The sequence below is a fragment of the Triturus cristatus genome, chromosome 8, assembly GCF_964204655.1.
Source record: "Triturus cristatus chromosome 8, aTriCri1.1, whole genome shotgun sequence".
Lineage (NCBI taxonomy): Eukaryota > Metazoa > Chordata > Amphibia > Caudata > Salamandridae > Triturus > Triturus cristatus.
The window spans coordinates 109,098,193-109,114,358 of record NC_140591.1 but is presented as its reverse complement, the minus strand read 5'-3'; the positions used below and the strand labels follow the sequence as shown (position 1 = coordinate 109,114,358).

General features: G+C 46.2%; 1 protein-coding gene across 2 annotated transcripts in view; it reads right to left on the bottom strand.

Annotated features, from left to right (window-relative positions):
- Window positions 1-16,166, bottom strand: part of B4GALT4 (beta-1,4-galactosyltransferase 4) — a 236,185-nt gene that overhangs the window by 96,222 nt on the left and 123,797 nt on the right. For both annotated transcript variants that reach the window (XM_085621133.1, XM_085621134.1), the window contains exon 2: window positions 12,370-12,822. In XM_085621133.1, coding sequence (XP_085477259.1) covers window positions 12,370-12,655 — 286 coding nt within the window. In that variant the 5' untranslated portion in view covers window positions 12,656-12,822. The remainder of the gene's footprint in view (window positions 1-12,369; window positions 12,823-16,166) is intronic.

Here is a 16,166-nt window from a genome sequence, read left to right as displayed (position 1 = left end):
GTATACCCGGTACCAGCTAAACAGACCCTGGCATCACAAAATGGATGCTGCCAGCCACAGACACAAGTCTGCCCTCCTGCTGCTGGATGAAACTCCGGCAGGGGAGGCCTGGACAATAGGTTTCCTGTCACAGGGAGGTGTGACCACCTCCCAGACAGGCTTTAGTGTATTGGGGCTGGGTGGGTGCACTCCAAGAGTGCTTGGATATCTGCACTGGGGGCACATTTGGTGTCCCTTTGCTCTGGGGGCACATTTGGTGTCCCTGTGCTCAAACTGGTTGCAGGGGCTACCAGCCCCTGCTCTGGCATGAAACTGGACAAAGGAAATGGGTGTAGCCAGCCCTCTTTCCAGACCCTCCCATAGGTGGGTCCCTAGAGTTTGTCTCACCCCTTCCTTAGGTATAAAATAGGAACCCCTGGCAACAGGACATTAGATTTACCTGGACGAAACTCTGATACAGAATCCTGGAACTTCGACGATCTACATTGAACTAGATGACTGAATTATCTCCCTTGGAGTAAAGGAGTAACTCCCCTGCAAGGCAGGCACCAAAGACGCATCTGACCGGTTTTCATCTCTGAAGCTCCTAAGGACTCAGAAGAACTTTGCAACACAGGAGGTGGGTTTCCGTGGTCTTAGAGGTCGATCAGTGCCCACAGCAAGTCTGAGGCCCTTATCCCTTGGGGCGACCGTGCAACCCGAACCCCGCGTCACTTTGCAGAAGCATCAGCTTTCCAGCGACTCCTGCAGCTGAGCTTTGGGTTACTTGTAGCCCTGAACCCGAGCAGCAAATCCACCGAACATTGCCTGCCTACACTCCACAATTGTTCCGTGAGCTGGCCCTTTGTCTTTTCGCTCGAAGTCCCTTTGCGATCCTTGGTCCGTCGAGGGTTGGGTCCCCGTGAATGCAACTTTAATTCTAATTGGGCTTACCTGGTTGCTTCAGACATGCCCTGACTCTCCATCGATTGGGGAGTCCCCAGGACCTTGCTGGTCCGCACCGAAGCATCTTTTCTCTTCCTGCGTGGGTTGCTGTTGCCAAGGCTTGTTGGGTTCAATCCGAGCCCTGACACTGCAGCACTCGACATCCTTCGTGGGACAGCTCGAATCCAGCTCCTGGTCGTCGTCAACCGCTCCTGGTCGTCGTCGACCCCTCCTGGTCCTCGTGGCTGCGGAGTCAAGCTTCACCTCTTTGCACCTGAAACACCAGACATCGGTGGGCATTCGTCTATCATGCCCCTGGTCACTGGCAAGTGACCCAGACTCTGTCCCCTCTGCTTTCAGGTTCTTCTGATCTTTGATCCAGGCCTGGATCACACCGGACACTTTTCTCCTTCCCGGCAGCAGCACTTTGTAGCAGATCGCCATTGAAATCAACGACGATTCCCGACACCATTTGACACCTATGCACCCGGCTTCCCTGGGTGAGGTAACTCGAGTACTCCGGTGCTCCTGTGGGTGCTGGCCCTAGAACCCCCTAAGTCTAAAGGGGTTTGCTCAAAGTCCTCTCCTAAGTGTCCTTAACTTCTAAAATATCAACCACAACTTTCCCACATAATAGTACGGAGCTCGTGCCTGTGTTCTCACACTGCACACGTCCCTGTGGGTCTCCTGTGTCACTACCTTGGGTTGTTCCTTGGGGTCCCAGCGATTCCACGTGCTCTAGGCACCGTGTCTAGTCAAGTCGTGGTTCTTATACCACTTTCTTAATATATGGTTTGGTCCTCCCCTAGGGCCTAATGTATATTGTGCTATTTACTGTCGTTTTAGAACTGTATTATTGTGCATCTTGGACTCTAATCTCATAAAGAGATTAGGAGTGAGTGTTTAGAAATAAATACATATATTTTATATATACCTTGTGTGGTTCTCCTTTTATTTAGTAATTCAAGAGGTTATAATCTGGTAAACCAAGCTTCTTTACACTCCTTCAAGACTTAGCCTGAAGGCTGCTCTCCATAGCTACCACTAGGACAGCTCTCAATAAAGGTTGTCTTTAAACCCATCATCAATAAGGGTTATTTGGACTGGTGCAAGGTGCCCACTATAACTAGTGGACAGCATATGCCAAGCCAACTTCTCACACCAATGACCTGTAGTCATCGTTATAGTTTGCAGTAAAAACTTATAACTAAAAAGGGTACAGCAACAACAATAGAAAGTTAGACAGCAAAAAGATATATTAAACGAAAGTATTTAAACATTTTGAAAAAGTTAAAGGGTTATGGTTGGGGTAATACAAACGGATTATTAATAAATGTAAGGTTATGACTAGGGGTTAAAGTAAGGCATGCTGTGAAGGAGGAGGAAAGGGAAGGTGTATATAGCAGAGGTAGACAAAGGATACATTTAGGATTGTGGTAAGAGTTAGGGATGGGAAAGGGTTTGGGGGAACGGCCTGGATAATAGTTAATTGCACGGGTGGGTTGCAACCTGGGTAAAACACTTCATCTTTCGTTGCCTCAGTTTTCTTATTTGTCAAACTGAGAGCTTACAAACAGCACCAGTTTAAAGCACTAGGAATAGTGCTTTAGATCCTGTTCTACCAAAATCTCATTTAGTTTCAACCTGTCTTTTCCTCCACTTATCTGCACCTTTACATGTTTGGGTCTCTGACCAAAGAAAATCTTGTAACTGAGCAACAGCCAACATGATTACCTTTGCCAATGTTTATTACTGTGCTACTTGCCTAAAAGCGGTTCAACACCTCATCATGGGTAGCAAGCGCTATATAAATGCAACCCTTTTCCCTCTTCTATCCCTCCACTATGCTTCTCAATCAAAATAACAGACTAACATATCCACAGCTAAAATTTATATCATATTTCACTATACTAATTCACCACTAATCCTTTATGGGTTCCAGAGTAGCGTGCTACTGGCTGAAAAAGCGCTTCAATACCTCGTCAAGGGTAGTAAGCGCTATATAAATGCAATTACGATACAATACGATCACCAATGGAAAAAGCATACAAATTTATATTTTATTTAAAAAAGTCTCCCATTGGCATTCCGAAACCCACTTCACAACACTTCTCTTTTATTACATTACAGTGCTCTTCTGGTTACGTAAAAGTTAACAATGGAACCTGTACTGTGGGAATCAACACATCCATATGTATTCGGATTTGTTACAAATACCTTGTTAGCGGCCTTAGAAGACATGTTTAATGCAGACTATGTAGTTTGAAACAAGTAGCAACATGTGGATAGACCCCTTTACGGAATGGGGCGAGGATGTAGCCTTTCAGCTAGAGCGGTCGACCTCGAAGCTGGGAAACGGGGTTCGAGTCTCGGCAACGACGCTCAACATCCTGCGATTCTGGGCAAATCACTTAATCTCCCCATGTCTAAAAAAATGAACGTGTCCTCATGTAACAAAACTGGTGCTCATTTAAAGTGCTCTGATACCCGATGTCTCGGGTCTAGTTCGCACTATATAAAACTCTAAAAAATAATAAAAAAGGGTACACTATATAAACATACAGCTCTGAATGTCTCCAAATCACCAAATTACTGAATTATCAATGAAAGTAAAAATAAAGAGGATCTGGAGACCTAATCAACCCTTTGATTACGTTTAGAGGACCTGGTTTTCTGCTCGGTGTGCTGGTTTTCACTTTTCAGATGCATATAACAGACTTTATTGTTAAGTCAGAGCACAACTATAATAAGCTAATACAGTACAGCATAGGTGCAATTTTTTTTATTACAGGTAAGCAGCGATCATATAATTAGACAATAAGAGAATGTTACACAGGTATGACTGCCTTCCATGTGTTAAAGGGTTATAGCACACAGTTGCCGTGTTAGGTCATGTTGTTTTTACACAACCCAACCTCTAGTAATGGGTTATCAACATGGAAGTCTCAAAGTGGTGTCAGGTCCTGAGACTGATGGGCAACCTGTATCATATGCTGAGCAGGGAGTGCATGTTGTAAAGGTAGCTTTATCGTTGGGGCTCAGTAGGAGCATCGGTTCCACCTGGCTCCTTAATGGCAATGTGGAGCCTAGCATTGTTGCAGGATCTGCTTCAGCATTGAAAGCTGAATTTCTGACCCTCTGATGTTTTCAGTAACAAGGCCAGGGATGTTGGAAGGTTAGCGCTTCTGGCCAAATTGTTTTACTTGGTTTTAACCTTACTGTGCTGCTAGATTGTTTTAATTTATTTGTATGTTTTTAGGGCTCTTTTGAAACAAGTAATTCTATTTTACTTCTGTTTTACTACCATCTGTCTTTTATATAACGGGACCTCCTATCTGGCTTTTCGTCCGCGTTCCTCTCCCCAGTCCACCGCTACTCTTGGGGCAGTTTGAGTGGAGGGAGGGAGGGAGGAAGGGAAGGCAGACGTGATGTTTCTCCTGTATGTATGCTGCCTTTGTCGACCTTAAACCCGCCTTTGACCTGGTCTCAGGAAATAAGTTGTGGGAGGTCCTGAAGGAGCTGGGGATGCCACTGGATTTACTTTCCCCAATTGTCCGTCCTCGCAAGGATAATTTCGCGCAGATACGCTGGGGGATGGCAGGTAACAAGACCGATCCTTTTCCTGTGCTAAAGGGTGTCCTCCAAGGGTGTGTGCTGGCTCCCACATTGTTCTCCCTTTTTATAAATGCAGTTGCAAACTTTCTTGATGTTATTAACACTGATGCTCCTGTCTTAGCTGGTAGAAAACCCCCCATTTTAATGTTCGCGGACGACACGCTGATAATCTCGAAAACGCCAGGAGGATTGCAGCGTGCCCTCCAGCATTTTGAAGAGTTTTGTCTTCGGAGAGTCTTCTAATCAATTCCGCTGAGACCAAATTTATGGCATTTAATCAGCATAGATCGTTTAAAGGGGGAATGAGGATGGGTGGGCTACCCCTGGAGCAGGTTGATGCTTTTATTTATCTTGGCATCAAACTGCAAAAGGATATGAGGTGGAAGCCACACGTTGAAGCCATGACATTAAAGCATAGGCAGCTAGCTGGAACCCTTAAGAAAGAATTTAAAACTACTTTTACAAAACCCCTAAGTCCGGAGCTCCAAATTTATAACACCAAAGTGGAGAGCTCAGTTCTCTATGGGGCTGAGTTATGGGGTTTTGGAAACCTGGCCCAGATTACAATAGTGGAGAATGTGTTTCTCCGCGCAAGTACTAGCATGCCACAAAGTACACCCATGCTCCCTCCAAGGAACGATTTAGGAAGAAAAGCCCTGAAGGACCTGGCCAGACTACACCCAATACTATTCTGGCGTAGAATCTGGTGCACAAAGGAATTGGCCGTGTTCACACATGGCCTAAGGGATATCGTAAACACTGACTGTTTCCATAAAATTAGTTGGCTGCGCGAACTGAGAAGTTTGCTAAATAAAATGGGACTGCAACACCTGTGGGATTCACCCTCCACCGAAACGTTCCCAACAAAAAAAATGCCTTAAATAATTTTATTGGGAAATGGTGCTGCATGATGAGTTTAGGTGCCATGATACGACTGCTCTTTCTTCAGTCTAAGCCATGCCCTGGCCTTGAGCCGTATTGGGATATTATCGAGAAACCTCTGGATCGCAAACTTTATTTTCAGTTTAAATCTGTATCTCTCCCACTGAAGTGTTTTACATCTAAATGGTCCGTTATTAGGGATAACAGATGTCACTTATGCACTACACAGGTAGAATCATTTGCACATGTGATTTTTGTTTGCCCTGTGTACGTTAGGCCACAGAAGCTCTGGTTGGTTCAGCTATGTAAGAACCTGGGCACAAGATCACATGTTGTAGCCCTGCGTATCCTTTGCACAGATCCATCTCCCAGGTATGCAATTCCGATGGCATGATTTTTGAGGCGGATTATACGTTCTAAACTAATCAACGAAAGATAAAGCGCAGGACGACATGTCCCATTAGTGTGTAGGATTGAGCTCACGTGGCCCTGCAGGCTCTTCTACCCCTGCCGATGGGCTAATGATTGTTTTATGTGTCTTATTTTAACAATGTGTCTTTTTTTAATCTTGTTTTTATTATCTTGTGTGTAATATAATGACGGTCCTGATTGCTTATTTACATAATTGTTTAATTCAGATCTTAAATTTTTGTAAATCATTGTTCTATTTTTATTAATTGCAATGCTTTTATGACTTCCATAGTCAAATAAAGCTTTCTTTACTTGACGTAATTTTTCTCCTCTCGCACTCTACTTCCGGTTTCTAAGGAGGTTGGCATTCTAGTTGCGGTGCTCTGTCGGGCTCGGCCGGGCACTTCTACCTCCTCCCAGATAAAGTCACAGCATGGCGCTGTCGTGCAGCGTGTTGGAAGGTTAGCGCTGCTGGCTAATTTGTTTTACTTGATTTTAACCTTCCTGTAGTGCTAGATTGTTTTAATTTATTTGTACGTTTTTAGGGATCTTTTGAAACAAGTAATTCTATTTTACTTCTGTTTTACTACCATCTGTCTTTTATATAATGTGACCTCCTTCCTGGCTTTTCGTCCGAATCCTCTCCCCAGTCAACCGCTGCTCTTGGGGCAGTTTGAGTGGAGGGAGGGAAGAATGACTTAACGTTTCTCCTCTCGCACTCTACTTCCGGTTTCTAAGGAGTTTGGCATTCTAGTTGCGGTGCTCTGCCGGGCTAGGCCGGGCACTTCCACCTCCTCCCAGATAAAGTCGCAGCAAGGCGCCGTCGCAAAGCAAATACATGCAGTGGGCGTGCCGCCGGCACGCAAGGTGCGCCAAAAGCAAGTCCGTCGGTGCCGGGACTGTGCAGAGTGCCAGGACCCCTGGTCCTTGCCTGTCAGTAGCACAGCGATGTAGATTACACTATACCAGTAAGCAATTAAGAGCTATCAATATTGGCGACTATCAGTGTAAGCAGGTTTGTGCCCATCTAGACTGGCCATTCTTCCAAACAGGGTCACAGTCCTGTGTCCCACCTGTGGCTTGAGATTTGAGGCCCACAACAGGATACAGACTAACCAGACTGTAACGGTACTCAGAAACACTCAGCCAAATAAAATTAATATCAAGGATAATGAAAAGGACAAGGTCTGTTCTGCCTTGATTAATGCACGCTCCCTCCCAAAACATAAATACGAAGTAGCAGAACTCTTAGATAATCATCATCTCAATCTGCTATTTATCACGGAAACATGGGCCGACCCCTCTGCAGGCCCAGATTTCTGTATAGCTACTCCAGAGGGCTATGCTGCATACAGATACGACAAAGTAGTGAAAAGAGGGGGTGGGTTGGCTCTCATATACCGAAATGACTTTTCAGTCAAGATAGAGACGATTCCCTCCATGGTATGCGAGGCATTACATTTTAATATAATGCTCACAGATCATCAATCTTTGAAGGGGATCATCCTATATGGCCCACCGGGCCCCAGAGGTGATTTCCTATAAGCAATAGGAAACATTCTGGAACCTGTTGCAGGTGAATCTAATTGTACCATTCTCAGGGATTTTAATTTTCATTTAGAAGCCGCCGAAGATAAGGATTCTATAACCCTTACCTCGGAGTTAGAGCTGTTCGGTCTTTCCCAAAAAGTTACGAATCCTGGGCACTCGGCTGGGCATACACTGGATGGTCTTTTCACGAACAATGAGCAGATCACTATAAAGGCGATCATACACATTACGTGGTCAGATCATTTTGCAATTTTATTTGATATTGGGATATTGGATTTTTCCTTCCCACCCAAGTTCAATCCCCCCCAAACAATTTAAGGTATGGAGTGGGATAGATCAGGCCCTTCTTAAACAGCATCTAATTAACACCAAACCAGAAGAGGTTCCTGACCCAGAACTGGCCTCCACAAACTATACGGAATGGCTTCAAAATGCTTTTACTAGGCTAGGACCGTTTAAAACGGTCTCCAAAAACAGGAAGGCTCCATCAGCTCCCTGAGGCACTGAGGCTGGAGAAACAAAGCTGTAGGAAACAAGAAATGCGTTGGCGCCTAGACTATGACAACCAGGAGAAATCCCTCTACAAATTGGCACTGGCAAATTACAAAGGTCTTATAATTACAGAAAAAAGCAATTATTACACCAGGAAAATGGAAACTGCACAAGACTCAGCTAAACAGCTGTTTCAGGTAGTTTCTAAGCTAGCAGGGCCAGCGGATAACTACACTAAGTTAGCACCCCAAATACTTTGCGACTCGTGAGCCAGGATAAGGTAGGGCAAATTTACTCGAACTTTACTGCCCCCATGATGGGCTGGAATCAGCCGGTCGGAGATAGCAAAAGGAGGGACAGTTCCAACTTTATGGAATTTAGGCCAGTCTCAGCAACCATGATCCAGGAGCGATCAAAAACCTATTGCGCGTCTCTCTCTACCAGCTAAACTCTTTGAAAAGATTACGAATACTCAGCTGGCCCTATTAATTGAGGAGAATAAGCTGCTGGATGATACACAATTTGGCTTTAGGAAAGGACATAGCACAGAAACAGCGCTCATTAAAGCGTCGGACGAAATCAGGTTTGTGCTGTACAAAGGGGGTGCCGCAGCATTGGTGCTATTAGATCTATCAGCAGCATTCGACACGGATGACAATGTTGTCCTGATCAATCGTGTCTCAGCCTTGGGTATTGAGCACAAGGCCAAAGCCCTTCTGTCCTCATTTCTTTCCAATCGCACCCAGTCAGTTAGTTTGGGCGACTTCACAGCTTCAGTTTTCTTCACTCCCATAAGTCCGACACTGTTTAACATCTACGTTACAGACTTAGCAAAAGTCATTAAATCATTCGGAATGGGTCTTACGTCCTATGCGGATGACAAGCAACTGGTGCTTGCTGTGCATAAAAATGGAGATACAGTTTCGGCCGGCTTTCATGAGGGTATGTTGGCCATTAGTACCTGGATGTCTCTACACGGTCTCAAATTGAATTCAACTAAGACAGAAGTATTGGTCTTTGGAAATCTTTCTCCAGGATGGTCTCCGGCCTAGTGGCCAGACAATTTGAGATTACCCCCAATCCCTGTCAAAAAGGCCAGGAACTTGGGTGTCATTTTTAATGACAGATTATCTTTTATACATCACGCTAACGCGGTGCTCTCCTCCTCCTTTTATCTGTTAAGAACGATAAAGAAACGGTTACCTTTTGTACCGGCTAATACCGGAAGAAGGTTCATCGGTGCTCTGGTCATGTCGAAGGTTGACTATTGCAACAGCCTGTTTATTAATGCCCAGGATAGGGTGCTGGGTAGGCTGCAGTTCGTACAGAATGCAGCCGCTAGGATGCGGTCAGGGACTCCCAAGTTCAAGTCCATTTCTAATGTGTTGCGACAGCTCCATTGTCTGCCTTTAAGAAGCAGATCGAAATGTAAAGCTCTTTGTATTGCCTACAAGGCAATTCACAATACAGGCCCAGAATACTTGAAGAAAGCCTTTTTGGCCTACACACCGATCAGATCTCTTCGCTCAGCAGATGCTAAACTTCTGGTCATCCCTAGAACTAAAAAAGCCAACTGTGGCGACAGAAGTTTTATAGTTACCACATCCAAATTATGGAACTCTCTTCCCATGCAGATTAAGGCTAGTCCCACGTTGCTATCATTCAGAAACCAAATAAAAACTTGGCTTTTCAAGCAATAGGCTTTCCCCCCCAGCCGACCCTTCCAGCATATAGCGGGAGACACCTCCGGGTAATTGTGCGCTTTATAAGTTGTTAAAATAAATAAATAATATAAATGTGAAACACAGGGCTTTATTTGGGCCAGGTCCTGCCGGTGTTCAGCAACGGCAATTCTAAGGACCGGGTGCTGAGGCGGGTCCATATCAGGCATGTTAACTCGCAGGCAGTGCCAGCCATCACCAGCCTTCCAAAAGACTTCTTTGTTTGTTGTTTGATAGTGATCTGAAATCCACAGACTGTAGAAGGAGTGGAGGGCGGAGCAAAGGCTCTCACTGTAACACCTATCCAGTCATTTCCTAGTCCGGAGTCATGCCGACCAATGGGTGCGATCCATGCAGGAATGCTGACCAATGGATCCGGTCCACAGTCACTGGTAAGTGGAGAGTGGGAGAGGAGCAGTGTGGTGCTGAGAGACAGGGGATATGCGGATTGTCCCCCACCATATACCCCTGCTCATGGACCGCCCTCAGTTAATGAAAAGCATACCTTTTTGTAGGTTGGAAGTATTGGCCGCAGTTTATTAAGCACTGGTTTACAACATGAGCTTCCACCATGTATTTTATTGGGGGCCATAAATCACTTGTGACAGGCCTATCATAACTCACATCTAACATTTTTATGACATATGCTAATTTGTACAAACCATAAATCAATAAAATGAATCATCACATGTAATAGCCTGTCAGTCATAGATCTACACGCCATAAATCATTACGACAGTTTGTGAGGAACTGTAGACTTTGAGTTGGCGTTAGGACTTTGTGTGGGGGATACTCCTCTTAACCACTATCTGTGGGCGTATACTACTTTTAACCCTTGCAGGCTTAACTCGCTACCTTTGACCGTTCGTGGAGTCCTGCCCTACGGTGAGCCTGGGCTGCGAGCGCCGTGTTTTATGTACTCCCTCCTCTGACTGTCTTATCCTGCCATAAGGCATCCCAAGGTAAGCAGCCTAGCCTGCCACCCCGCCGTATCGGGTGTGGCCTACCCATTATCATTGTCCTCATCTCCTTTACCGCCGTCTCATCTTCAATGAGACAACTGCAATCTTTCAAGCTCTTTGTAGGTGTGTTTATTCCACCTTGCTGCCTGGCTGCCCCGATTAATGTATGGTGTCATGGCAGCTTCCTTTAAACCTCCAAAAAACACCCAGGGGGTGATGTATACACAACTTTGGCCTCCTTTTGGCCAGTTGGGGTTTGCACACTTTCTTATTTTTAGACACCCCTTGCCTGCTCCCTCGCTTGGAGAGGGGGGTGACATTTTCTGTTCTGTTTGCACCCTTTGTCTGGACCTTGCCGGGGTTACCACTCTGGCCTTTCTAAGCACCCTGCCGGAGAGGGTCTTTGCTGCGTGCAGTCTTACATAGGATGGAAAACGTAGCTCAGTGGTGTGAGCCTCCGTTTAACATGTAGATCGTTGAATGGAACCCCTAGTTGGGCTGTCTCAGCCTTTCTAGGTGAAAACAACTGGAACCAACACAGTATTTTGATCCAGTCTGTTTGTTTGTAAATACATGTGATTATACCCTACATTATACTCTACAGCGCAGGCTGGTGAGGAAGTAAAAGAAGATTTAGGTGGGCTAACATTGATGGAAATGCAGAGATAGAGGCGAGGGAAGAAAAGCAAACAGCTTCCTCTTTGATGACTACATGTGCCTTTCTCTTGACTTAAGGCAGTGCTGGGAAACTGTATCTGACCCCAAGTGCCCACCAACATACCACTGGCAATAGCTTAAAATCTCGTTAATGCGAGACCTACTGCAATGCAAATGCTTGTGTCTGTCTTGCAGGCGGGCTGCAGGATAGTTGGGAACTCAGGCAAACTGAAACGCTTCAAGACAGGCCAGTGCTTAGGAAGAGTATTAAGGCCGGGGCAGAGTAAGTCACATGCCAGTCTGCTATCTCCATTGTGCTTCATGGGTTGGAGACGAGTCAGTCATGTGTCAGGCTGCTCTCCCTTTGGGCTTTATGTGCTGGGAAAGCGTCAGCCACGTGTCAAGTTGATGTCTCCATAAGGCTTCATGGGCTGTGGTAGGCTGTGGCAGAGCCAGTCAAATGCCTTGATGAGTGCTTTGTGGAGTTACGAAGTTTGCTGCTCGACGTAAAGTGCTACAATACCTCCTGGAGGGCAGCACGCGCTATATATATGTTGCACTACAATATATTACAATGGAGCTTTTATCCTTTCACATTCTCAATTTCAAAATTGAATCATTTTCAACATTATTTACAACACAGTCATTGTTGTTACTCATTTATCTTATGCAGCTAACAACCATTGACAAAGCCAATAATCCTGGCTTTTTTTAGGTGTTATGTCAGGCGTTATATTATATATCTGGATGCAATAACAGAAAGATAGTTAGGTAGCACACTATGGTAAGCACAGAGTTATTAACTTACATGTTTAGGCCACACCCTTATTTACATTGGGTCAAGTCCCTGGGATAGACACCCCCTACCCAGTTTCTTCCTCTCACTTAAAGCCCTTGTGAAACGTAATGTGTGTTTGAATTATTACAACTATCTTTGCAGTCATATGCAAGCAACATACCTTCACCAAACTCTTATGTAGATTCTAATCAACACAAGCAATTTACTACTTGTGCTACACCTACTGGGACAGCGTAGGCACCCGATCGCAACCATCTACATGCAGACAATGTAGAAAAATAACCCCACGCAGAGAAAAGCACTAAGGCATAGAATCATACTTTAAACATGCCATGGTCATGGCTCGTCTACTTACTCAGGTACGGAGACAAAGCGGGGCAGAGCTTCAGGTTAGTGTCCTCCATAAATGTCGACAAAGGCTTTGCTTCCTGTCCCTCTACCTTTATCACCGCGTTCTTTCGGATCCTCTCCCAGGAGCTCGCCCAAGAAGTCTCCTGAGCATCCTGCTGTAAGTTCTTTGCCTTGGGAAAGTTCAGCAGAGAATCAGAAAGGAAGTGATAAGTGGCCCACCCCATCAGCACCACGCACAGGGTGAAGAGCAATAGCAGCCGGAACCGGCACAAGAGTTGGGTCATCCCCATTGCGTTCCCTGTTCCGGCAGTAGAGTGAGCCAATCTCCAGGGCTGGCGTCAACGATGCCTTTCGAACATTGGAAAACAATTCAAGCCCTCAAAGCGTCCTCTCAATCAATGTCCTCATTTGATGTTAAGATATCCAAGCCAAAGAGATGTCAAAGCAATCCAAGAACCTGAGAAACACATAAAAATATATCCATGTTACAAGCAGCAAATCACCGTATCATCTAGGAAATTACTTTTGTACCCTTATTTGCCCTTGAAGGGCACAAAAGGAATGAAACACCCACAAGATATCACTTCCAAACACCACAAAGAATGAAAAATGTTAGAAAACTGCTTGCTGCTATAGTTGGGGCAAGAATAGATCCGAAGGTGAATTAAGTGAACACCAATAATTTGACTTACCAAAGATGCTGAAAGGCCATAGAAGTATGAAAACTCAAGCAATCAACATTTATGATAAGCATACACGTGGGAATTTACATCTCCAATATTTGTTTCAGGAGGCACTGAACTAACCTGGAGTGGACCATTCACCCAGTCTCAGTGTGTGCACCTCCCTCATGGTAGATCCCTCCCAGAGCCAAGCCCCACAGAGTGACCCGGAGCGATCTACACCCACCCATCCTTATCAAACTCAACACGGAGACTATAGATTATGGTTGTATGATGGTACAACACCAATAAAAACAATAACTGCCTTTAAAACGCATTTGTTTAGCACGCATATGCTTTTAACTAGTATGCCATTACCACACATTACCAAGGTAAGTTTAAATATAATTTTTTGTTTTATGTGATTTATCACCAACCCCCCATACTTACCTTAAATGCGTGGTAAAGGCCTATACGTGCTAAACAAATGCAGGATAACAAATGCATGGTAAAAGCACTGCGATGTAAAAACCGTGTTGCAAAGACTGGTTCCCATAATTATATAGTCGCAAATCAGAACATTTCTGCTTACTAATACTTATACTGGGTGTGAGAAGTTGGCCTGGTATATGCTGTTCACTAGTTAAAGTGACCACCTTGTACCATGCCAAGCAACCCTTATGGTGTGGTTGTAAGTCAACCTTTTCGGACCAGCTGCCCTAGTGGTAGCGTAGGCTAAGCAGTCTTTGAGGCTAAACTCGTTAAAGCGTGTTAAGCAGGCTGTTTTACCATATGCAACCCCCTTTTATACCAATGAAAGGACACCACACAGATATATATTCAAAATATATATGTATTTATTACTCAAAGTATCCCCTACACTCTTTATGAGCACGGGAGCACAAATCGTTAAACAAGAAAGTATTACAATATACAGAAGTTGCACTTTATATGGATGGGCCCTGGTGGCCACTCAAACCATATACTAAAATAGTGGTATAAGTACCACGAAGACAGGAAAGGGAAAAGGCCTAGGGCCTCTAGAATCTCTGGGCCTACAAGGAGCTAACGATAGTTAGTGACCAGGAGGTCCACGGGTCGCGTGTGCAGCGAGGAAAGTTACACGCGGGCTCCCATAGGTTTTCAATGGGTGCGTAAAAGTTCAAAAGTTACTGCTAGAAGGGTCTTCTGGATGGACTACGAACTTAAGACTTAAAACACAGACACTAGAGAGGTTTCTCTACACTTGGGCACCGGAGTGCCAGCTTTACCTCACCCACAGGAAGCGGGTGCATAGGTCTCGAAGTGCGTCGGGTTTCGTCTATCTGTTCAATGGAGCCTGATGACAAAGATGCTGCAGGCGGTCGGTCCAGAAGAGATGCGGTGGATCCAAGGGTGGATCGGAGTTGTAGAAGACCTGAAAGCAGAGGGGACAGTGTTCACAGTCACTAGCCAGTGACCGGCGTGGCACCAGGTAGGTACCAGGCGATGTCGGGTGCAAACAGGTGATGAGGTGTAGCTTGTCTCTGCAGCCACGTGGTCCCTGAAGGTCGACGACGTCCAGGAGTCGGTTCACGAGCTGTCCCACGCAGGCTCTCGCTGTCGGCGGTGTCGGCGACTCGAAGGAAGCAAACAAGCCTTGGCAAAGGCAGGAGTCGTGGAAAGTAAAGAAAGCTGATTGTTCTGACCAGCAAGGTCAGAGGGGCTGCTCCTTTGGAGAGCAGCTGGGGCCAGTCTGGAGCAACCAGACCAGCGTCGTACATTTCAAGGTTCGTCGCCAAAATGGCCACTAGCCAACGGGCCAGGGACCGGGCAGGCGCGTCGAGATGCAAAGTGCAGAGGGGCCCCACGCAGATCGTGGAGATGCTGGAGGGCTCACCTTTGGTGCAGATGCTGCTCGGATGTTGGGCTTCTCAGGACCCAAAGCACAACTTGGAGGGAGCCTCTGTTGTCGCGCTTGCAGCTTGTCGTCGGTCTTTCAAGATGGCTGGCTCCACGTGTCTCGGTGCCTCCACGGGTTCCTTCTTTTCAGGGACTGTGGATCGGGCGGTGAGAGGTCTGGAGGTCCAGGTCTTGTCGGGCTCTGGGCTCCGGCGGGAGGCGGCGGCAAAGCAGACGTCGAATAGCTGGTTGGTGCTTGCGTTAGCAAGATGGTCACTCCCTGACCATAGGGGAGATTTCCTTCTGTCCTCTGTGCAGCAGAGCGTCGAAGTTCCCGTCTTCTTCTTGTGGTTAAGTTGATTCCAGGATGTCTGAAATCTTAGGACACAGCTCCAACCTTTAAGCGGATTCTAGGGGCCGGACTACCTGCTAGGTCCCTCCCTAAGGGTGGGACCAGGAAGGGGGTGGTTACACCCCCAATCCTTTGTCCAGCTCGCCCCAGGTCCGGGGCTGGTGTGCCCCAGGACCGGTTCGAACTGACATATGCACCGAGGCTCCTTGTGAGCCTCAGGCATGTCTGATTCCATTCAAGCCCTACCTGACCAATACACAAAACCCTGTCTGGGGTGGTGCACGCACCTCCCCTGGCAGGAAACCCTTTGTCCACGTCTCCCAAGCTGGAAGGACTCCAAGCAGCAGGAGGGCAGACTTGTGTCTGTGGTGGCAGCGTCCATTTTGTGGAGCTGAGGCTATGTCTGATTTTACCCGGGTTTCAGGTACTGTACATGTCGTGTCCCTCTAGAAGGGTGGAATGCTAACCCCGTCGCCAGAATTGGCGAGGGGTTAGTATTCCCATTCGTATGACACCTTACTCGACATGTTTTGATAAAGCCAAACCAAAGATAGCATTTAACCGCGAGGTTCATAATGCACTTAAGAGTATATGGTATGACGATATCTGGAAACGGTAGAAGGAAGTTGTTCCGACCACTGCAGACAGGCTCAGCTCATGCCAGAGCACCATCTCACATGGAACCAAGCACTCTGCCTTCAGGATTGTCAAGGCCTGCCATAGGAGTGACTTATAGGTTAACATATGTCCCATTTAAGGTTAGGTATAGGTATACTACACCTAAGTAAGAGGTGGTTACACCAACTTACCCCAGCTGAGGGATCAGCCAGTTGTGTCAAATTGCTAGGCCAGGCCAGGGGTGGCATAATACATGCTTCAGCCTCTGGTAGGCCTCAGATACACCAA